The sequence below is a fragment of the Metopolophium dirhodum genome, chromosome 9 (genome assembly GCF_019925205.1).
Source record: "Metopolophium dirhodum isolate CAU chromosome 9, ASM1992520v1, whole genome shotgun sequence".
NCBI classification, from domain to species: Eukaryota; Metazoa; Arthropoda; class Insecta; order Hemiptera; family Aphididae; genus Metopolophium; species Metopolophium dirhodum.
In genome coordinates this window covers 7,448,113-7,473,817 of record NC_083568.1, presented here as the reverse complement: position 1 = coordinate 7,473,817, position 25,705 = coordinate 7,448,113, and the positions used below count along the sequence as shown (strand labels likewise).

The 25,705-nt window shown below is 31.5% G+C and overlaps 1 protein-coding gene across 2 annotated transcripts; it reads right to left on the bottom strand.

The window, feature by feature from the left end:
- Positions 1-14,699: 14,699 nt before the first annotated feature.
- On the bottom strand, positions 14,700-23,118 carry LOC132952838 (uncharacterized). 2 transcript variants are annotated; one of them, XM_061025297.1, is made up of 11 exons: positions 21,074-23,118; positions 17,244-17,443; positions 17,026-17,184; positions 16,859-16,942; positions 16,674-16,787; positions 16,516-16,599; positions 16,280-16,423; positions 15,969-16,193; positions 15,635-15,885; positions 15,336-15,495; positions 14,700-15,252 (listed from the first exon to the last, which is right to left on the bottom strand). In XM_061025297.1, exons 2-11 carry the CDS (start codon positions 17,422-17,424, stop codon positions 15,137-15,139), a joined length of 1,518 nt encoding a protein of 505 aa, XP_060881280.1. In that variant the 5' UTR covers positions 17,425-17,443; positions 21,074-23,118; the 3' UTR covers positions 14,700-15,136. The 2 variants fall into 2 exon arrangements, with proteins under 2 accessions (XP_060881280.1, XP_060881281.1); XM_061025298.1 differs by lacking the exon at positions 21,074-23,118 and adding an exon at positions 17,697-17,782.
- Between the last annotated feature and the right edge of the window lie 2,587 nt (positions 23,119-25,705).

Sequence of the window (25,705 nt, the reverse complement as noted above, 5' to 3'; positions counted from 1 at the left end):
GTACGCAAAATAATTAATGTGCACTTTTAAAATTGGAATCGTAACCGCGCTCGACTCACCAGAAAAATTTTTGTACCAGACTATCGTGAATATTATACATTGTAAAACCGACCGTATGACGGCGATAAGGGTTAATCCTTCGAGAGCTGCAGCACACCCGTCGCTTAAAAGCGCAATATAATCGGCTGAAGACTGAATTATGACAATGTGAACAGCACTATCCCCCCGCAACGTTTCGTCGCCGCCATTATATTTAATTGTGTATTGTGTCGACACGTCCCTCTCATATGTGTATAACGTAGTTCGAGTGCTTTTTTTAGGATTTCAAAGGGTATAATAATGTACATTATAATATTACGGTGATATTGTGAACGATATACCGGAAAATCTCTGCGATTAGCCCGGTCTAAGTGTTCGGGGCTGTGAGAGCCACTTAAAAGCGACACGTGTACACAAATACTATCCCACGGGTCGAAAACTCACACTTATCGATACGATAACAATAATTGATTTAATAGATATTTTGCGGTGCCCGCGATGCACATCTTTTTTTTTGTACACAATATTATTAAATTTGTCGAATTTTTTTCGTTTGCATATACCTAGGCCACGGTTATCGCGGTTGTTACTCATAACCGTAGTGTTGGGTAGTAACGCAAATCAAGTTACAAATTACGCTGTAGAAATTACGTTGTATTTTATTTCAATTAACGCAATCGTAACGAAATCACTTTTTAATTATAATACTTTATAAAAATCAATAAAACTTGTTTACGATTCCGAAAGTTTTTACAATAAATAATAATCAACAATATTTTTAAACATTCCAAGAACTAATGCTTATACATTTTGTTCATGTATAATTATAATTATAATTATTATTATTGCTTATTATCCATTATGGACTGATTTTGTAATTATTTGTTAAGAAAGTAAAGTTATTTGTAACGCCGTACTTTTTGAATAAAACAGTAAAGTATATTTTTATCACGTTACTGTCGGGTGACGTAAAATATGTGTTTTAAATAAAAAAAATGTAACGTAACGAGTATAAAGTAATTGTATTACTTTTGAAAAGTAATTTACCCAACAATTGCGCTAAACTCATTAAGACATTAACTCATAAGTAATTGAGTTTACAATAGAATACAATAGAACTCACACATTTACCCGTTTATGTGATTACAAGAAAAAATTTGTAATATTATACAAACATTTACAGAAATTTTAATATTATACGAAATACGATTTTAAACCCCTCCAAATTACCAATTAGATCAAATTGTTTTACCTGGCACCATGTCTATAGTATATCGAAGATCAAAGCACATTTTCTGTTCTAAAACGCAATGACAGAGTTACAAAAATAATAATTGTAATACCAATACATTTCTTGCTCCGTTCCAGATCTAAGTTTATAGGCACACAATAACGATTTCAAATTTTAAACGTTTCAAAACTGGGACAGTAATTCCGATGTCGGACAGTCGTCTGGATTCGCTTGACTTCTGTCGGAGTTTTGTTTCATATAAATAAAATTGCAATATAGGTAGGTCCGCTTTTATGGGTGTGTTAGACATGTCACGTGTGTTGTCTACCTATATGAAAGTGATCGATTATTATGTTTTCAAAACAATTCTGGGTGGAGTTCAATATGATTTTTCACTGTTATTTATTTGTCATTTTTGCATTTCTCACCAAATTATAAATATTACGTAATTTGAACGTATCAGTACTCAGAAGTACCTACTTTTATTTTCGATACATTTTTATTATTATATTACACTTTTAAATCATTATAATTAATAATTAATTATAGGTACCTATATAGGCACTACTACATAATAGAAAGGGACTATAACGTAAATTTAACAAAAAATAAAAAGAATATAAATTAATTAAATCGTATGCTCGATAAATGTTTTTATCGCACCTTTAATTCCAATGAATATTTTCCATTTATACTTCCTACAAAAAAGAAAATCCTTAATCAACAGATTATTCGAAATCTAAACCAAAATAAATCGTATTCAATTCGATAATACCCTATGGTATACCTATTTTAAAAAAATCTTCAATTAATATCAATTTCGAGTTTTCGTTACTTAAACATCACACTCGCATTGGTATTATTATATATTATGTATTATCATATTTTTTAATTTATAATGTACCTATAGTACAAATTATAATACTATTTTATTTTATTAAAAGCTATAATAATAGCCAAATCTGCGAAGTGTAATAAATCATGTAGGTAAGTATATATTATAAGTTGTAATGGAATCATAATTTAATTTTAACTTTACAAGCTCAAAGTAATCATCAATTTACAACGAGATTATAATTTATAATAAATGAAGGCACTTACATCCAAATGTTATGTTTTCCTGTTATCCATTACTGGGACAGTAAATGGTTTTTTGCCCAAGGGTGAACATCAAAGTAATTTCGAGGGCATAATATAATAGTTATTCTAGATCGTCGTCGTTTATAGGTACTATAGGTAGGTACTTATATTGGAATGGAATCGAATTTATATGAGACTAAGGTTGGGGGGAAGTTTTTCATCTCTCTTTTACTATTGCTGTTTGCTAATAAGTAATAACAACTCCTACACGTATTATAGAGGTATATAGCGAGATATACGCCGGTAGAGGAGACTATACGGAGACTTTAATTCGGTGACTCGGGGATTTTAACGCTGCGATACATTTAAGTATTAATAAACTACAGAAGAAAGTTTATTGTTTGATGAATTACTTTAATGTAATTTTAAAATTGGTAGGTAGGTAAATATTTTTTATATTTTAAGAACTGAATATTTTCTTAGATTATTATACTATTTACATAGAACCATGAATAATTTTTATAATATATTAGCAAATACCAGTTTTAATTAGTGTAATATTATAAAAATAAAAATGTTGTGTTTAATATTTTTCATAATTATTAGGTGTTTAGATTTTAGGTACCCACTATACATAAACAATTTTAAACAAAATTACTTTAAAAAAATATTTTAAATGTGTACAAAACTAATGTATCCTCCTATAATGTCACCTAAACTAATTATAGCTATTATACAATTTAAATTCAATTCTAATAACATAATGACATTTAAAATTTGTCAAAATACAATGCAATTAAGAATCAATGTTTTAGGCCGGTATTTATATTCTATATAGGTATAAATGTATAATATAATGTACTACACTTAATGACATGAAACAAATTAGTTACCACTAAAACTATAATATTTTGTATGTTAAATACAAATTATTAGTCAGGTGTAATAAACTAAACACATATATCAAAAAAAAAAAATGAATAATAATATTTGTACGATAATATGTTTCTAATAGGTAAAAATATGTATATTATAGAAATTTTGTGTATAAATAATTTAAAAAAAAATTATATTATAATTATTATACAGAGTGCTAAACCTAAACGCAAGATGACTGCCTGAACCTGGCTGACTGCTGTATTTGAATAACAATACAATTTGAAACAAATCATTAAAAATATAATAGTCGGTAGTCATTACATTTTAACGCTGGATAAACATAAAATTAGGTTAAATATAATAATTTAAAATTAACGGTTTTTAATTCTTTCCTACAGTGTGTTTTCTTTTGATAATGATAAGCACTGTCGTTTAAAATATCTCTTATGTTTTCTCTGCAGTTGTGGTATAATCGTGTCTAATTATTCAAGTAAACCGTTTTACAATAATTTCTTATCTTGTCAGTTTTTATTTTATCTAGCATTTTTTTTTTTTCGATATACCATAATATGCACTTAATGGCTAATACCAATATTAGGTATTGATCAAATACGCTTTAAAAATAATGATTATAATATATTCCTTAGGTATTACCTACATATTATTATTTATATTTATTATTAAGATTTTTTTTCAAATTTCTGGTTTTTGGTTTCTTAATTTGTTTATTTAAATTTGTTGGTTTTGAAAATTGTGTATTCATGTTAGTTGTTCATAAAATATTTTATGGTCCTACAATAGGGCATCTACCTATATTATTATAATAATTAAAATACTTAAAAAAAAACATAACATTGAAACAAATAGTAATAATTAATATTTAAAACAAATTTACATTTACATTACATACAAATTCAAAACATTTATTTTTCCTTTAACAGTTCAATAAGAACCTCATCTAATATTGCGAAATTGTTATTTAAGATAACCAAACTTCCTAATCAGTACCCAGTATAAACCAGTAACCAGTAACCATTAGTCTTACTTACCAATTTTTCTTTACAACTAAATTTAAGTCAACTTGTATTTAACGTTTCATCAATTTCAAATTGAATTGCATCGTAAATATTGTAATATAAACATTTCAATTTGATTGTTATGTTAGATTATATGGTACATAATGCATTTATTATTTAAATAAAAATATGAAAATATTCAAGTAAGCCTGTATACCAGAATATTAAAAAATACCTATTTTAATTTAAATCTGTATGAAATATGTAGACAGATAGTCATAAAACGTACACACTATACACAGTACTTATCACTTATCAAATATTCTGAATAACCAATTTTCACTAAATGGGTAAGGAAAACAGCATATTACGCCTTTTTAATGAAGAGTACTTAAGACGACGATATGATTTCGTGTAGGTATATAATATAAGCACGAATCTATGAAAAGGGGTGTTTTTAAATATTATAATATACTTCAACGTTAAAACAGACAGAGGTACATAATAAAAAAATAATTGTTGCATGTTTGTCTATCCAGTATCCGCTTGTATTCCGGAAATCGGTATTAAATATGGTCAGAATTTGAAATCGAAATCTCCGCTAGAAAATCGCGTTTCGATCAAAATTGCCATATATCATAATAATATAATATATTAAATGGATTCAATATTTTACCGAAAACCGAATCGTGTTCATAATCAAAAAAATATAATATTATATCCTACCTACCTATACGGGGGTGTACGTCGCAAGAATTCGTTTGATTGATAGACACCCCCCTGCCGCCGCCCCCGCGCACCAGAGAAGCAAGCAAACGTCGGTGTTAAATTTATTTTCACCTTCGACCCGATTAAATCTAGAAGTCCCCCTCGTCTTCGACGCCGTCCGCCCCTCTCGAGTATTTTAGATGTTTATCACACACACACACACTCAAAATTCAAACACAAAACAAACAGGGTGCGTATACATACGTGTATTGATATTATATGCATTGTACACTCGCTGCGGGCTGCGGCGGGCGCCCGGTACGACGATATTGTCGCGATCGAAAAAATAATAATAATATATTATATTAACCGAGTCCCCTCGAGCTGACCCGCCGTCGACCACCCGTCGTGACTTCTAGCCGCTTGTCGTGTAGGTAACAACAACAATAATACGAAATATATTATGTTATTATATTAAAAATTTTTACGGCGTCGTCGTCGTCGTCGTCCTGCACATTCCGCCGAAGTCACCCCGCCGCCGTCTACGTCTTCGCGTCTCCTCCGTCCTTCGTCGCGCGTCACTCGAACGGATTTTCGTTCCGTCCGACTGTGACTGCAGCAAATTTTATAGCAATCGCCTCGCGTCGTTGTTATACTATAAGAGGACGTGGTACCAGCCTGTGTTGTCCCCGTCTTGCACACGTATACGACACGACAAATTTGCATTCGCCAGTTTCGATATAGTGTAGTGCTGTCCGTTTCGATATTACAGTGAATCGACCTATTTTCAATCTTTTAGACGAGAACATATTATTATCCGTTAGGTTCGCCCCGCGTCGTCGTTATACTATAAGAGGACCTGTGTGTGCGATGTCTCCGTCTTACACACACGTACGACGTGACAAATTTGCATTCGCCAGTTTCAATAGCGCTGTCAGCTTTGATATTACAGTGAATTGACCTATTTTCAAACTTTTAGACGAGAACATATTATCCGCGTTCTTTCAAACTGCGCCGTCGCAAACATAACTACGAAAAAAATGTCACACCCTAATAATTGCGGCCCGATTAATATTTGCCATATCTGTCATACCTAATATATAATATATTATTATTGTTCCCCGTTAGCGACAGTCAGCAGTCATAATAATATCATGTTCAGAATCCATCTTGAAACTACAGAAAACCTTGATGAAGCAATCCAGATCCATACAACATCAAAAAAAAAAAATGTTTAATATAATATCTAAAATCAACTATAAATTGTACAACCTAATATAACATATTACCTATATCTAATCTATTATAATTTACTATAAACCATTGTAACTTATTAATGAATGATTTCACGAACCATTGTTGTTGCGGCTTTAGTAATAATAAAAAAAGTCATATTCTTTTTTACTAGTTCCAAATGATTTTCAACCTTTATTGTCGGCCGATAACTAGTTGACTGATTTAATCACAGTAAATGTTTACATATATATATATATACCAAAATACCAAATACCTACCCCTCAGTCTTCGCTTTTCGCGAAGAGTTTTTAGGTCATTTTCTTAATTTTTAAGGGCATTTTAGAGTTTTTGGAGCATTATTTGAGTTTTTGGAAACCAAGTGCTGAATTTGAAATTTTATTTCAAAGATTTTTACTCCAACATGGTTTTTAAATAAATATAACAGATTATAAGTAGGTACTCGTAATTCGTATTATATTATCGGTTTATCGCCATTATCGGAGTATTATCGAGTAACCTCTACCCGCATTTCCTGTTAAATAATCTTAAATCGGTAAAATCGACGTCCGATGATATCGTTCGACGTTCAGTACGAGTTTTGTCGTGGTTAACACCGTTTTATTACTCAGGTTAATTTTTTTTGGTAATTTAATATAAAAATGCCAAAAGTAAAATGTTCGACAGCGAGTCGACTGCGTGCGTTTGTACAAGAATTTGGACATAATATTTTTTCTACCGACGGATTGGTGTTATTCTATAAAATATGCAACGTCAAAGTTACTGCTGAAAAACGATTTGCCGTACAACAACATTTGTCAAGAGATAAACACATCAATGGAGTAGAACGGAGTAAATTACAAAACGAAAAAAATAATACACATAGTTTTATTACAGACGTACCAAACAGGTCGGAATATTTTTTAGATTTAACTCGTACATTTTTGTCATGTAATATTCCGTTAAATAAACTCGAAAATCCTGCGTTTTCTAAATTTTTGGAAAAATATACCAATAAACAAACGCCTGATCGCTCCACATTACGAAAAAATTACGTCAGTATATGTTACGATGAAACTATACAGATGATTAGGTCATACGTAGAAAATAAAAAATTATGGGTTTCTATCGATGAAACGACGGACGCCAATGGTCGTTATGTTGCCAATGTTATAATAGGTACATTAGAAGTAGGTAACATAGGTAAAATGTTTTTATTAAATTCAGAAGTATTAGAAAAAACCAATCACAGTACAATTGCCAAAGTTTTGGATAAGTCTTTATCAATATTATGGCCACAATGAATAATACACGATAATGTCCTTTTATTTTTAAGTGACGCTGCTCCGTACATGGTAAAAGCAGCCACATCGATTCAAACTTATTATTCGAAAATGATACATGTTACATGCTTGGCGCACGCCTTGCATAGAGTTGCCGAAGAAATAAGAATACATTTTCCAAATGTTGACGAATTGATAAATAACGTAAAAAAAGTATTTTTGAAAGCACCGTCGCGAATCCAAATATTTAAAACAATGGCACCAGATATTCCACTACCTCCTCGGCCTGTATTAACACGTTGGGGCACTTGGCTTAATGCTTCTATGTACTATTGTGACCATTTTGAACTGATTAATGAAATTATTAATCAATTAGACGGAGAAGATGCAGTTGCAGTTTCTAAAGCTCAGAATTTATTTTCTAATGTAAATTTGAAACATAACTTAATATATATAAAGGCAAATTTTAGCACATTAGCAACATCTATAACTCAATTAGAAACTTCCGGAGTACCTTTGATTGATTCCATTAACATTATTCAAAAAATAAAAGCTGAAATTCAAAAAGCACCAAATCAAATAGGAAAAATAATATACCAAAAACTTACTACTACTTTAAATAAAAACAAAGGATTTAAAATCATTTCCGATATATCTGATATTTTGAACGGTCAAGGCGCAACAAATGAAATTCCGGATGATCTTACAGCAAATGATTTAGCCTTCTTCAAATATTCGCCAATCACTTCAGTAGATGTTGAAAGGAGTTTTTCCATCTACAAGAACTTACTGGCAGACAACAGAAGATCATTTTTATTTGAAAATCTGAAACAAGCTCTCGTGGTTCAGTGTAACAGTTCAGAATGTACAGGTAAATAAATATACGATCTAAACGTATTAAATAATTTATAAAAATATTTTTTTTTCAGATTGAACGAAGTCCACGTCTATGAGATTAAGTCTATGTGTACAACTTTTTTTTTAGATTTATACTTGTAATAGATTTTTATAATACATTTTTTAAAAATTTTTATTGTAATTTATACTAAAATTATTAAAAATAAAAAAAAATTTTAGTTCATAAAAGCAATTTTTTAAGGGCATTTTTCGGGTTTTTTAGGGCATTATTTAAAGTTTTTAGGTCGTAAAAGCATTTTTTTTAGGACATTTTTCGGGGGTTTTTAGGGCATTAAAATCCCAGCCCTAGTTATAACGGTGGCCTGGTAAAAAATTTGGCAGCCCTATTTTAAAACTGAAATGGCGCCCCTGCTGCGGTGTATATACACCATCGCTGGTCCTACATACGCGATTATTGGAAATTCCGTCACAATTTTCCCGCGGTCACACGGCGGCGGCGAACGGTCGCGCCGCACATTATACTTGTAGACCGAGACGAATCCGCCGGACGACCATAATATAATAATAAAAATAATAACAATAATAATACATCGATTGTCGCGTGTGCCGGTCGAATGTGACACGGATTCACACGTGAGAGAGCACCTCGACCGGTCATCGATTAACCTTTGTGCGACTCGGGCCCCGGAACAAATGGATCAATGCGTGCTGAGATCAGGCCACGGCGAGTAGAATATATAGGCGACTAATTGCCAGCTATATAATATGACACTGACGAGACGTCGCATCGCCGCAATTCGGTATTTTTTTTTTCAATCGATTTGTGCGCACATCGCGACAATATTATATACAACAATAATATTATTATATAATACGATTCGACGACGCGTTTTAAATCGATTTTTATGTTTATTTCCATTCCGATTTTCACGCCGCAGTCGAAACGTATATACATAATATAATAATATACGAGACCGCCGCCGCCGTCTCCATGCTCGTCGGGCCGAATTTTTCCACGCGCAGTTCCGATGACCGACGACGATATTTTCCTCTCGAGATCTCCTGTCCAATATATATCATATTAATATTATTATGCCGCTCGTCCGTCACACACTATTGAAAATTATACACACACCCGTGCCCCGTGCCTACCCGTCTGACACGCACGTGTCCGTGTGCGCATAACCTCTGGCTGGGGCCAACGCACCACGCCGACACGACCAGCGTCTCTTTACATTGTTCGACTTCTTATCATAATATATTATAGGTAAGTTATTGCGTATCGCACCCAAACGAGCAGAGAGGTATAGTGACACGCTATATATTGTTCAAAAAATGCCGATTTTAAGACTTTAAGTCTTCTATGGTAAGTATCATGCGTGCGACAACAAAATGGACACGACTTTATGAATCTTTTCCGGTCTTGCAGCTTTTCCAGCTATATATATTCAATGAGATCTGATTCGATAAGATTCGGAATACCTATATTTATTGTATATAATAAAATAGAATTTATTATCAAAAATACATACTTATTTTAGTTACAAATAATGCCATAGTGGTTACGTTTCGTTAAAAATGGTTACAAAACCGTGACTCATTAAATATTATACTTATGATTTTGACAAAAATACCAAGAATATTGGATTTGGTCGTACACAAATTATACAAAACGATTATTTTATTGGTTAAAAACATAGTTACACAATAGAAAATAGTTAAATTCTATTTCAAATCGAGTTGCTGTACGAATATCTAATGATGAATTTTAATGTATTAAATATTCAAGCTTTTTCACCCAAAAACAAAAATTGTATCACACAAAAAATAAAAAAAAAAAATTTTAACCAAACATTTCATAAACTTATAGCACAAAGTATTTCGAAGATTATTCTAAATAAATGACAATATGAGCATTTGGTAAAAAAAAGTTTCTACAGTTCTCGAGTATTACGACGAAAAAGCTAATCGATTATTTTGTCCAAAAACTGCGTTTCAGTAAAAATGTCTGTTTTTCCTTAATCTTTTTTTCATCACCCCTTGCTATTTTGAAAAATACTGGAGATCTGTTCACTTTTTGACACACCAAAGTACCGACCAGAATCCAAGTCGCTATCATAAACCACTTTCAAATCAAAGCTTTTTTTTACTTCTCCTATACTGCGGGTAACGCGGTGGACACAAAAAACTAGGAATGAAAAATTCACCTTGTAAAATCATATAATACGTTCATCGTTCCGCTCGCAGAATCTAAAATAAAAAAATATTGTGTTATTATTTCACGCGCTCGCATTCCGCCGCGGTCTTTGTCGTCACCATATAATAGGACTGCAGATAATATGAAATAAAATCGGAATAAACTCCGCCGCAGCTATATTCCCCAAACTGCGATCCGTCGCTACTCGTTTGGATTGTTAGATCATCGTTATTACCCGAACGAATTTTATTCGGACCGTCTCCGTCTGCATGTAGATTATTGGAAATTCCATCATAACTTTCCTGGCCCGGCGGGCTCGGCGCACGCGTCCGACGACACATCATCGTGTTGTGTATGGCGACCGAGACGAATCCGCCGGACGGCTATAATGACAGTGCTCCGGTCGAGTGACATTATTTTTGACGAGGATTCACACGTGACGGCACCTCGGCCCGGGTCCGGTGTCATCGATTGACCTCCTGTTGGACGAATACAAACGGACCTGGACGCGTGCACCAGACATCCCTCGGCGAGTGGCATCATCATTCAATATAAAATCATAATCGCATGCAGGCTATATGTCGTGTGGGTACATGATGTAATAAGCGTCACGGCAATTCGTGTCTTTTCCGCCATTCAGTTTGCGCACCTCGCGACAATGACGACGATAACACGACCGCGAAGACGTGTCATAAATCGATTTTCATTATTTCCATTTCGGTTTTCACGCAGTCGAAACAATATACCATACTACAGGTAGCTGGTATAGGTACGAGGTACCTATTATAACCGCGCTGAGGTCGTCGAATGCTCGTCCTCTCGGATTTTTCCACGCGCCGTTTCGACTGTGTCCTCTCGCCACTGTCCACAATATAATACACCGCACTCGTCCGTCACACCGTTGGAAATGACAATATAATAATAAAATATAATTATTACACACGCGCACAACCGTGCCCACACGTTACGCGCACGTGTCTGTGTGCGTAACCTCGGGTGCAAGCCTTCCGACCCGGCCGCGTCGTATTATTTTAATAATATATTACGTGACATCATATCAATATTATCTTGTTTGACGAAAACGTACGTGGCCGAACAAACAAAAATGATTTTCCACCAATGGTCTTCGCTCTCCAACAGTGGCGGGACAATAAGCGCTGCAGCCGCAGAGACGTGGATGATCAAATTTTCGGTTTGCGTGAGACTTATTCTTATTTTTCTCGCGATGATTATTATTACCATCGTCGTCGTCGTCGTCGTCGTCGTTGTTTGCGCCCCGGGATGGCCTCTGCAATAGCCGATTATTACTATATTTACTGCACAATGCGTGCAACGCAGCTCTATAATACACATGAGTGTGGGCGACGAGGGCTTCAGCGATTATTGCTTTGCTGCAGTAGTGGCATGTTACATACGGACTATACACGACGGCGGTAATACCTAGGTACAAAACATTATTACCGTGTACACGGTAGCCCGCAGACATTTGCGAGCAACCGCTTCTGGAATCGTGTGTCCGTCCACGGTCCATACCACAAACATTATACAACTTGTAATTACTCATCGACTTATAATAACAACGGACCGCAGGGACCGCGCGTCTTGTCGTACGCATACCTAATATACCTAAGTGTGCGCGCGTGTGATTATTATAATAATATTACATAAATACATATTATAGTTTATAATAGAATACCGTTCGGTCACAATAATATATGATATGATGGTCAGCACAACACATGGTGTTATTAAATTTTGAATAATTTCCATTACACTGCTATGAGCTATATGTACGGTTCTAGGGGTATAATTATATGCGTACATCGAATACTCGTATATCGCTCGTCTATACAATAAACGTTATTCGATGGTATTATTTGAAGGATCGGCGACGCGCGTACCACCACCGCCTTCGTCTATATCCACTACGAGGACCGCGGGCTGTGGCATGTGGTCCTTTAACACATTTCGTGCGCCACCCCCCCCCCCCCCCCCCCCCACTAAAACTGAATTTTACATCCTGAGATCCGACGTTCTACACTCTCGAGTAAATAAAACAAAATACTTATATCAAAATAATATTTTTTTTTACTTTTGTAACATATAATTTTTATCATTGAAAATGTGACTTCAGGAATCTTTACACCCGGATCCCGGGGGAAAAAAATTAGGCTTCGGTCAATATTATGCGCAAATTAAAATGTACTGCATAGGGCCCGAGTCATAATCTCGTTGCAGAGTTGTGTCTTCTCAGAAATTACACATCGAATACGATCAAGGAATCATGATCGAAAGACGAATATAGCTCCTCGTGTAACGCGTATTCGAAGAAATTATACGTCATGTATATTTTAGTTTTGGACATATTTTCGGTCAATACTGCATTTCATAAAACTTTATCGTTCTTGACTTCGGTAAAAGTCGTTATGCATATACGATCGCCGTATTCGCTACGATAAGTATTTTACCGGTACGCATACAGAGTTTGTTTCATATTTAAATTCGATTCGGTATAATATTATGATTATAACACACACTTTTAAAATATAAACGAATCTATGGCCTGAAATTTGCAGATTAACCGAAAATGATTGCCAATGGACTTAAACGCGCCCAAAACCTCTGCAACAACGGTGTGAAAATATATTATTATAATATTAATAATAAGTCAGTTACACACTTACACTGACTGTTACAGCCTCATCTACAGGTCGTTACTGTTAATACGAAAAAAAAACATTTAGGCATTCGGTTTAAATACGTGACGCGTATTGCTTATTATAACGAGTTTAATATTTTATTTAGCACGCCCGCCCGATTAGGGTAAAATCCTGTTGCAAGTAAATAGAGGTACATGCAAATATGCAATAATGAGCACTATGTGTATGCATCGCATTTATACAAATTAGTTAGGTACATTATTATTATTTCTCTTCCGTTATATTATTATTATAGAATTTACACATTCATTAATGCGCACTGCAGGTATCAATTTATATGAATATATTATTTAAGATAACTATACATATTAATAATTTATGCCTCCGATTTCACATATATTATAGAAAAGTATCTACTTCTCGAGGTCAATCATATTTATATCTATTATATTCTATTAGAGTAAATTCGACCGTCGTCGTAAATCGTAATAATTATTTGAAATGTATATTGTGCATTAATTATTTAATGTATATGCTTGTTCAAAAGTAGGCACACCGTTTCTATATAAATATATTTTGCAGCTATTATTATTTTAAAAAGAAAATCATTTTATCAAATTACCGAAATAAGAATCTTTTTATTTTCTGATCGAAAATGTCGACATCTATAAATAGTGAAATTAAATTATATTTTGCATAAAATTATTTTGTATGGTGTGTTTGGTCAAATTACCGAATACACGATCTCGAGAGCCCTCCGAACACCCGGAGGAAGGTAATAGCGCGACTTAAATATTTGCATCTGATGTTATTCCCCAGCACTTATAAGTGTAGAGAATCATACAGATACTTAACTTTAACATCTGATTTTAATGCATCTATCGACATCAGGAGTCGTTTTTATATTTATCGTATTTTTATGTTATTATATACAGTTTAACGAGTTTTTCCTAAAAATGTTAATTTTTTTCAAACTTGATTATACTAGTGAGACCTGCTGCTAGCCGTTTCCAGTACTATTTTACTTGGTTTTGAATTTTCCTATATAAGGATTTACGAACGAGTTTCAAAACTAAGCTAGAAAAAAAATACGGGACTGGTAGGTTACATTTTAAAATTTCGAAAATGTTAGTTTTGACTTGGGAAAAGGTGGATAATCCCCAGATAGCAAAATCATAATATAATAATGTTATTATGACATTTCATTTGTAACGAGTAATATTATTTAATCAATATTAATTCATTATAAATTGAGTACAAAAGTGTAATAATAATATTATAGTAATATTTTTTGGCCACAATACCATCATTATTATAATATTTGTAGAAGAATATTATAAAAACAATTTAAGATTTATATAATTATAATATTCCAAAATAATAATTTTTCAATCGTTTTATGTTCTCATTTGAACATTATAATAATAATGTGAGAAGGTTTTTATAATATTATTTTTACGTTTTTTAAACACAATATCAGCAGCTAAAAAGTTTGAATATATTATAATTCTTATTTTTTGCTTACAAAATGATACCTATGTACTTTGACTTACACATTTAATGAATTTTGTAAACAGTTTTTCCATAAGCCAACATACCTTAGGCTGTTGAAATAACAGTTAGAAAAAAAGCATCTATTCTTAGTTTGCTGTACATTTCAGTTTAACATAAAGCTATTATATATACCATTCAAGACTGTATGGATATTTAAATTAAAATGCAGTCAGTAAACAAAAAAATAAAATATTTCTAATTTTTATTTAAAATAAGGAAAATATAATGAATAGCTTGTAAAATAATATTTATAGGCATATATAATATTATTATAGTATCATAAAATAAAAATAACAAACTTTTGTAATATTACAATACAAATATGAACTTAATAAACAGGTATTTTATATCTTTAAAATGTTTGTTTTAATAGAATAATTGAAATTTAAAATTTTTGGTTAATCTATATTTTTAGAAGATTTTCTAAAACCAGCACCAGCTATGTATTTTTTAATTGGGTCTTCAATAGTTGCGTTAGTTGAACTTTGGAAGTTTTTCATTTTTCTAATCGTTTCTGTAACAAAATATGTGGACTATTAACTATATAGTAGTTGAATTAGAAAAATATAACGTAATATATTATAAGAAAACACTCACCAAAAACTATTGCACATGATCTTAATGAACAGAAAATTTTCTTTTTTTTTTGCCCAACATAACTATATTCTTTTAAGACATCATCGTTGAAAAGTGCTTTTAGTAAGCCTCTTACCGTAGAATTAAGTTCTTTTTTTTGAAGACGTTTGAGCTCATTTACCTATACAAATGTGTTAGATAATTTTCATTAAATATATCCTAAGTGTTATAAGTTATAACTGGTTAATTAAAGAATAATTCATGTAAATTAAAGGTACAATAAATTATATTGTTAAATAAAATGTAATATTTTCACTTACAACACATAATTTATAAGACTTTTCCAAAAGTTTTTCTTCAAATATAAATAATTGTTCTTCGTCCATTATGGGAATCATTAAATAAAAATCTTCTGCTTCTGTTGATATATTTTGGTGAGTGGAGCCTTTGGTTTCATTTACTTGATTTATTGCAACTGTTAGAGCCTGTTCCATTTCCATCTGCTTCTGTTGAATGGACTGTACATCATACCTAATCTTTAATACCACATTTAAGATCCTGTTCAAAATATCTGTAATGGGAAAATAATATGTTTAAACAAATCAAAAGATTTATTAATTCCTATAAGTATCAATACAACTAATAAAATCTTACCAGAATGTTGGTCAGATGAATTGGTGCCTCTTGGTGTGATGGCTAAATTACTCTGCGGTGAAACTTCATTCATCCTTTTGTGATCTTTAATAATATAATTATTGAATTTTGTAGATGAATATGGCTTAGGCATCATGTTTTTGATTTTTAAATCATCATTACAATTGTGTTTAGTTGATGTGGATGGTCTATGGCTAAGATTTGATAACTGTTTGGTATTATAATCTAGGGAAAACAATGAATATTTTGTAATAATATATACTCAGTCATAAGTCATGACCATTAAATAGTTAAACAAGTAACGTATTTACCTGATAACACTATTTCTTCATGAACATCAGGAATTAATGATTGATAGTTGTCTTGTGATATGACCTTAAATGGAGAAGATGATGTATATACGATGGATGATATTTCATGATTACTTTCTGGAGTTGTTGATGAAGACTTATTCTCTGATAATATATATATATTTAACATGGTAATATAATATAATAAAATATAATTTTTAACTAAATTCAAGTATGAAATATAAATAATAAAATACCTTGAATTGATGTACTTATTGGTTTAAAAAGAGTTCTTTTTACTTTTGAAGGAGAGCAATCTGACATCTGATGATTAGTATGACCTTAAAAAGACATAATTAGAGATGAATAAATAAAATCTTTAAATGTGGGCGTCAATAATTATAATATAATATACCTTCATTTGAAAATCTAGAACCAATCATATTTAGTTTGGATTTTAATGATTGTGTCTTACAATTCTCTATTGTACTGATCTCTTTATAGTTATGTTCTAAATTTTGGTTAAAATCTGCAAATTAATTAAAAAATTAAAACTTAATAGTTATAAACAATTTATTAAAACAAAAAAGGTAAACATACCATAACTTGTAACTGTTTTCTGCTTTTTGGGTGAAGTCTCAAATGTTATTGACCTATCAAAATCCTCCCTAGAAACTAAATCATCTAAAAAAAGACAATTAACCAGTTTTTAAAATAAATATAATAATACTTACTTAAGTACTTGTATAAATTCAATAGGTATTTACCATTTTGTTTATTTTTATGTAATTGTAATTTTTCAATATACTGAGGAGGTTCTACATTTTTGATTGTAGTTTTTTTTTTCCTTTTTGTGTTTTCTATATTAGATAGGTCACTTGTCTCCTCTGCCAATTTAACCATTTCTCGAGCTTCATGTAATGTTCCTATTAAGTAAATAAGTAGTAATAAAATAAAATAATCTACTTATTTATAAAATATTTACCAATGCCTTTTTTCAAAATTCTTGATTTAAAATAATTAAAATCAAATTTATTTGGAATAGTCCTACGTTGTATATGTTTTTTTGTATCTTTTTTTGGCCAGGCACACATGTTATTTTTAATCCAGTGAGCAGGAACAGCTTCTACAGCATCTTCATCGTCAAAACTAACTATGATCCACATTTTATACTGGTTTATTGAACTAAAAGAAAATTTTAATTAATAAACAATTTTAATATGTTTGGTATACATATGTACATGTGTTACATAAATAACTGAAAATTAATATAATAAAGTTTGTTCTAATCAGTATTTTTTTTTTTAAATTGATAAGAATGAAAGTTATTACATTGTTATAGTCAATAAAATAATCATCTTTCAGTTCTTTCTTTTACATGGTATACAAATGTTAATAGTACATACATATTATGTTTGTATATAATATAGCTTATTACCATTATTATTTCTAATTGGAGTAATTTAATTTTGGATGACCATTTTCCGCATAATACACATTAATTAATTGCAGATGACTTCTAATGTTTATAATATATTGATAGTTAATATTTTTAAAACTTAATTACTATTGTTTGAACTTTTAAGTTCAAGTGATTAAACAAAAAAAATTAATTTAATAAAAATACATTTTTAAAGGTAAATTAATGATTTGAGAATCTATTTTATTGTATAAGGTTTATATTGTCCAATTTATTAAATTAAGTTTTACTTTAACGATTGGTATAAAGTTATACCAATGTCATTTGCAAAATATCATACATAATTATACAAGTTAACATATAATATAAATAAACTATTATAATACTGTGTGTAGTAAAGGAATAGCTATAAGGTTGCTGTTTCTCGGAAATATCATAACCTTGTTTTTAATATCACTTATGTGCCAGTAATCAAAATCATCCGATAATTGTTGTACTTCATATATATTTAGGAGCGATGACCGAATTGGTTGATTGTAAAAATCTTTTTTTTGAATAAATTTCTTTCCTATTAAAACAACTTCTCCAGTTTCTTTTAAATGAGCAATATTGACTAACTTGATAATATCATTATTATTGGTACAAAAATATGACTCTGCATCAATTTTACTTTTAATTTTGAAATTGTCTTTTACTAAAGTACTATATTGTGGATTAATTGTTATATTATCTACCAAAGGCCCTCTATTATGAAACCCTAAAATAATATAAGTTTTTGGTTTTGTTTTAGTAGGTTGGATAACTAAATTACTTCCTTCATGATATCTGTTTACAATTTGTTGTAATGGCTTGTCTGGCTTCCTCAGCATTGTCTTTAGAACCTTCATGTAGTTTTCAAATGGAAATGCACTGCATAAATCTAATGGTCCATATCTTCGATAATCGTCAACTAAATGGATTAAGCCATGAATATTACTGGATACCAAATGTCGTCCATAAATTTGTTCAAACGATTTTACAAAATATTCCAAAAGATCTCGTGCATATTGGACAAATTCACTAAGACCTGGTGTTAAAAGTATGGTCATAGCTACACTTAAAGCTTTAAAGTTTTTAAAACAGTGATCACTCAACACTTTATCCAAAACTATTGGTCCAATATATAATAAAAAAGATCTAAACTCAGTTGCTTTCCAACGAGCTACTTCAATTAATGTTCTAGGTTTTCTTGAAAACTCGCATACAAAAGCTGGTTTTAAATTTACTATTAAATCTGATAATTGATTAATTTTCCATGATGGCAAACGAACACTTAAGGGGCCTTTCATCCATAACATTAGAAGTTTTTTGACTACACCCAAACAGACCAAGTGCATATAATCTAACGAAAAACCTTTAACAATATCAAATCTGGGTATTTCTACCAAACATGAATTATTAGAAAACACATGATGACTAATTTGAGCTCGTTGAACATAATCATGGTGTGTCCTTTCAGATGGTCGGTTACATGGTTCAGAATAAGGATAGCACAACCGGTTTTCAATATATTCCCCTTCAATTTTGCAACGTGTACACGAATAAAATCCATTATGTCCTTTAATTTTTAAAACAAATGATTTTGCTGGAACATCACAACAAACAACATCCAGCACAACTTTGTAAAACTTTCCATTGATGAAAATACCGTTTAAAATTAATTGTTCAGCTTCAATGACAAAGTCTTTTAAATAATCATTACTGTCATTAGGTTTTTGTGTTCCACAATAAACTCCAATAGGAAAAACATGATTGGAAGTTGAACGTATGTATGCCAATATAGGCCAAAATTGAGTGGAACTGCTCTTAGAAATAGGTAATCCATCAATACCTACTACTAATTTAATTTCTTCATTTGAAATACTATCAAGAAAATGGCGTATAATACCGTTTTCAATCCCAAAATGATAGTATGTACCCGGATTGACTTTTTTAATACTATTGCATTCGACAGACTTTGTTTTTAACAATGTTCTAGCGTCTTTGGGTAAACAAGAAAAACATTCATGTTTTTTTAAAATGGTTAAAATTCCATTGAGTGCAGTATGCGTTATCTTGTAATGTAAAGCCCACTGTGCTAATTCTGACTCAAATAAATAACTATTTATCTCTATGTCATCATTTGATACATTTGAATACTGTCGTTGTTCATCAAGTATCTCAGGCCTAATAGTATTTTGTTCAATATCTGAACTAAAAGTGTGTTGTCTTTTTTTTCCACATTCGACTTCATGATTATAACTGTTTGTTATTGGCATGTCTCTAACCAAACTACTACCTACTGGCTGAGATTCTAAATCTGATGATGATATATCTAAGTAAAAATAGTGAAAAATAAACAAAAATGAATCCAAAAATACCTACATATTATTATAATTATAATAAGATAACCTAAATTTTATACTTAAACAACTGTAGGGTTCTGGAGCAGTATCTGGAATAAAAGCTTCTACCTCCTCTTTAATTTTTCTCCTTTTGGAACGAGCACTTAGATATTTATACATTTTTTTTATAAACCTATTTTATAACAATGTTTTTAATAATAGTTAATAATAAAATTCTAAGGTTTTATATTGCAAATTTTTTTCAACCTATTATTACTTATAGGTAGGTATCTTATACTATCATTTAACATCAAAGAAATACAATAATAATATAGTTATTAGTTATTACAAATAGGTAGGTACCTAATAGTTTAATTAAAAAACTACTACAAATATTGAGTCCAGGAATTTAGATACAAAAGAGGCCTCGCACAAAATTGTGAACTAAATATTTCTAACAAAAAAAGCTAATCATAACACAAAATGCTATGATGTACCTACCTATTATAGTAATTAGTCCTATTATTAATATTATAATCACTTAAGGTATAGGTATACAAAATATTTAAATAATGCCTACGTTTTGGGGGGTATTTGGTAGTGAAGGTGCTACAAAGTGAATGGTTAATACATTTTAATTAACTGTTGTCAATAAGTAATAAATATGTGTACCTAAAGGTATATAAACAGCTATTGCTGTGGAAGGTGTGCCATATCGACATAACGATGGTAACGATGGTTTTATGTCGGGCAAGTCACACCAGTAAGATACTAAGCTGGATCAGTATCAGTGTAATTTGCCTCATAAATCATGAGCACAGTTACCTAATAGGTACATATATAGGTATATTATTATATTATACTTATATTAATTCCTATTATAGTTAATACATAATAATATACACAATATTGTTTATACATGTTATATAAACATTTTAATTTTTAAAATTACAATAATTCTTTGCACACTATGTATTATCTTTGCATGGTTAGGTATAGCATGCAAAACGAATATTTTATATTATAGCTTACCTTATAGATCTCGATCAAGTTGAAACACAACACAATTTAACAATATAACAATAACAATATAGGTACAGCACTATAGCTGAAAACAATTTGTACGGTTAAAACTTAAAGTTATTACAGTACGCGTGGACTAATATAAGTAACAATATACGCGAGATATGCGACTACGAGAGTCGGATAGTGCGATGGCAAACACTATCAAGTGCGACAAGTCACAACACAGCGGCACAAAAAATATAAGCACACAATATTTATTGTAAGAATTATGAGCCCGTTACTGGGAATCCATTTATTTATAGAATAATAACAATAGGTACGTATTGCGAGTTGGAGAAACGAGCGAAGAACTCGCACGTACGCCAAGTGCCAACATCATAATATTATAAATTATAAATGCTGATTAGTGGTTACTGATTACAGACTTAAGTAATAAGTAATAAGTATACACTATAAGTTATAACTGCGTTTACAGTTAGAATCATAGACATATAAATAAATGGACTGCGCTCAGAGAGAAGTCAGGGGTACGATATAGAGTAAAAGAGAAAAGAGAACGTGGGGGAAATATAGTATTAGTTTCATATTATGTTAATGATTACCCTCTTTATGTTCTTTCTCTCTTTAATCTCTTCGTTCTTTATTCTTTCTTTCTCTATATGATTCCCGTGCATTGATGGCAGGGTGGAGTGGAATGCGCTGTCCATTAAACTATTATAGGTCTATGCCCCCAACAGTTTCTATCTCACTCACACAATTTACATTTCAGATTCGGATAGATGGGGGGGTGAGGAAAGCGCAGTCCATTTATTAATACGCGTCTATGGTTAGAATATATACCGCTTTCGTGCCCAAAGACTGAGCTGCCGATAATCGCTTTGCGTTCTGTGATTGGCTGATAGACATCGGAAACCGTCGTTGATCAGAGAATCATACAAACATCGCAGCTTTGGCGATTGTTAAACAATAACAAAATGTACAAACAAAAAAGGTAATAATTAGCAAAGGAATATTATTGTATGTAAATAAAATACATGTGTGATAATCGCAAGAGTAAACGTATACGCCGCGAGTGGAATCAAACGATTAATAGTGTGATAACTGATAATACAACTCACTACCTACGTATACAGATGCAGTTCCGTGGCGGCCGACATTAACGCTCGCTGTAGTGTCCGTTTTATGGGCACGAACAAGATGAGTTTTGGTCGACCAAGTGGTATATTCTTAAAGTGAACGGAGTATAGTAAACCTGTGGCGGCGGGATATATGATTATTTTAAGTAATTGCTTCATGTCTGAACTGGGTGGGTGTAAAAATATATATATATAATCGTAAGACCTCAACACAAATATCATGGCAAATATACTACATAATAATATGAACTACAAAAATACAAAAATATTTTTAAAAAAGAAGAGGTACTCCACCCCTTTGTATTCAAACACAGTTCCACAGTATAATATTATAATGTATACATTTTAATATACTACCTACTATTTACTAATTACTATAATACCTACCTAGGAGTTAGGACTAGCATAATAATAATATACTTAACTCATTATCAATATTGTTGTTAGTTTGTAAATAATTTATTTAGATGATGATCATGGTAATATATTTTGAGTGTGCAAACTCCCTGTAATTTTAAAATACGGTAAATATTTTGTTTAAGTGGAGAATTCGTGGACAAAAAATGCGAAATCTCCCTGTAAAATGCTATACGGTAAATATTTTTGTGTGGGTGGCAAATAGGTGGACAACGAGTGTGAAATCTCCCCGTGATTTGTATTACGGTAAAATCTGCAGTGTGTTCGAGCGGGATATCTTCCCTTGAACGTAGTGAAATTACCGCGGTGAAAATAAAACATACTGTGAACATACAAAATATGTATACTAAACTGGGCAAGAGGTGCGAGGAAAATTAATGTACATATAGGTACCTATTATACTCTTTCACCTTTGTGTATAGCATTATTATATGGCTATCTATATATATATATATATAATATTATAGAACCAGTGAATTACACATAATCATAATAATATTATAATTTCAATATTATAATATTTTAAAATAATATTAATAATACTGTATGTTGAAAACATTAAAATATTATTATTAACTAATTTTACTAAAAATATTATAATAATTATATTATAATAATTTTATTATAATTTCTATAAAATAATATTTTTATTACCGTATAAAAAAAATATTAAAATAATATTATTATTAAATGACTGAAAAAATATTATGTTAATTGGATAATTATGTTATTATAATAATATTATTTTTATAACAATATTTGTGTACTGTAAAAATAATAATATTATATTATTATCATTACACAATTGCTATCTGGGTCGTTTTTCAAGCGCCAATTCTGTGATCTGGATTTTAAAGGAAATGGAACGTATTGTGATCTTCTAAACTGCGAGGCTTGTCCATTTATGTAAATTGCGATTAAGATATTGACAAAATATATCCTTTGGTCCTCATAATAAAGCTTATTACTGGTGCTATTGTTCCAACATATATCGTACTCGTACGCAGCTCTTTGTTATATCTCCTCCGCCGGCCGGTTCCCAATCGTTTCGTCGATGATATAGTTCCCCATATTTTCCTCCATACTCAGCTTATCTCGAAAGTTCTCAAGTGGCTCTTTGTTTGTTTGGTTGTCGTCTAAGCCTCGCAACCCTATACGTGAGAGTTGGTCTTCAGACAGTCACGTACAATCTTACTTTCGTTTTTCTTGGACGTTAAGAATTTTGTCAGTGCATAGGACGCTTTTCGGGCTTTATTTAGACGAATAATTATATTTCCATTGATTACCTATATCATATTATATATATTTTTCATAAAATCGTATTGTAAAGTGTATTTGATCAAATTCTCGAATACATGACCTCGAGGGCACTTCAAAAATTTGGAAAAATGGATTATTATGTATACCTAGCGCCATATTAATATTTGTACCCGAAATAGCACTCTTCAACAGTACTTAAAATTGTAGAGTATGATCCAAGTCTTAACTTGACTATAAACCCTCAGGGCTTCAACACCGCAGCTTTTAAGCATTTTTTTAATATTATCTTATTTTGACGTTATTACAGAAAGTATAACTATATCGATATAAATATAACCATACTTACCAATAACTAATACGTACAAAATTATAATATATAAAATTAAAGCCGCAGAAAAAATAACCGTAAAATTATACTATTAACTTATTATTTTCAGATTTCATTACGTCGTAAAGATTTTTTTTTTTTTTACACAACATAAACAACTAAACAGGTATAATAATAGTTTATTTTATGCGTATCTTTTCATACGTAATCGTCTTATGCACGTACGTGGATTTTCTATTGATTTATACGAGTAAAAAAAAGCTTATTTGTTCGCACAGCAGAGTGCTAGCTGGTTACAATATTATTACAACCATATTATAATACGTGGTTTGTTTATTAGAAAACATTTACTGTCAATAACTTCGAACAGCGTGTTTATTTTTATTTTTTAATTACAATATATTTTCTTAATAACAATATTTCGTAGCCAGGCAGACAATTAAAAGTGAAGAAAAAAAACATTCGCCGTCGGGTGCCGTGTCGGCGGGGTCCGAACATGAGAAAACAAAAAGACGAACGCCACGAGTCCCGCCGAATCACTTGTTTAATAATATTATAACATAACACATATTTCTATAGTAGTTCTAAGCTCAATGTGTATGTGTGTGTGTGTGTGTGTGTGTGTGTGTGTGTGTGTGTGTGTATGTGTGTGATGTATCCACGATTAGTGGGGTCGACACCGGTAATTTTACGGTGGATCACTGGGGGCACGCATTGCCTTGTGCGAGGATTTAATAATATTAAATCGTGAACGACTAACCGGATCGAAACACAGAGTTTTAGTCGGTTTTTTTTCCTTCCATTTTTTTATTTATTATTATTATTATTATTTATACCCAAACGTCATTGCTGCGCACACGAATTTGTCCGTCGGTTGCTCGAGCCACCCCGACCGCGGTATACATAAACGGTAATTATATTATATATATATATATATGCGGTAACGTTACGTTTTAAGAGGATTCCATCGGTTTTCTGTCAAAAATCACGTAGGTATAATATATCTGGTACCGGTACACGCCATCGGGCCCAGGTGCCGTTCGGACGATTAGTGTCGGCGGTCGGAACATATATTATTGGGTTCAAAGGTGTGAAACACGCGGGCGATTTTTAAACTCATCTATATAATGTGTACGCATCGAACACTCGAGTATTTTTTATGTGTATTTTTTATATGTATAATATATATTTATTACATACCCGCGTTATGTGTTATTTCGACGATCGTGTCGAATTTAAATAAGATCCCAACCCGCCCTAAACCTTCTCGTTTGTCGTTATTATCCCGTACGGTTTTTAAATATTTATAAATCTGTTTTTTATTCAAATATACATCATCGATATTCGAATGCCGGCTAGAGATGCGGACGGAGAAAAATTCGGTTGTGTACATCATCGTCACTGAAATTAATAATATTTTGTAGGTACCTAATACCGTCTTGTGGCGCACGCAAGCGACTGCGGTTATAAATTTAAAAAATATAAACCGAACATGCC

What these genes read in the sequence shown, in the direction of transcription:
- LOC132952838 (XM_061025297.1), bottom strand. Translation starts at nt 17,424, where the DNA reads ATGTGGATCATAGTTAGTTTTGACGATGAAGATGCTGTAGAAGCTGTT. An exon ending in AATAAGTACATCAATTCAAG is followed by an intron (nt 16,424 to 16,515) that starts GTATTTTATTAT and finishes ATATATTATCAG; the next exon opens with AGAATAAGTCTTCATCAACA. An exon ending in ATCATGTGCAATAGTTTTTG is followed by an intron (nt 15,253 to 15,335) that starts GTGAGTGTTTTC and finishes ATTTTGTTACAG; the next exon opens with AAACGATTAGAAAAATGAAA.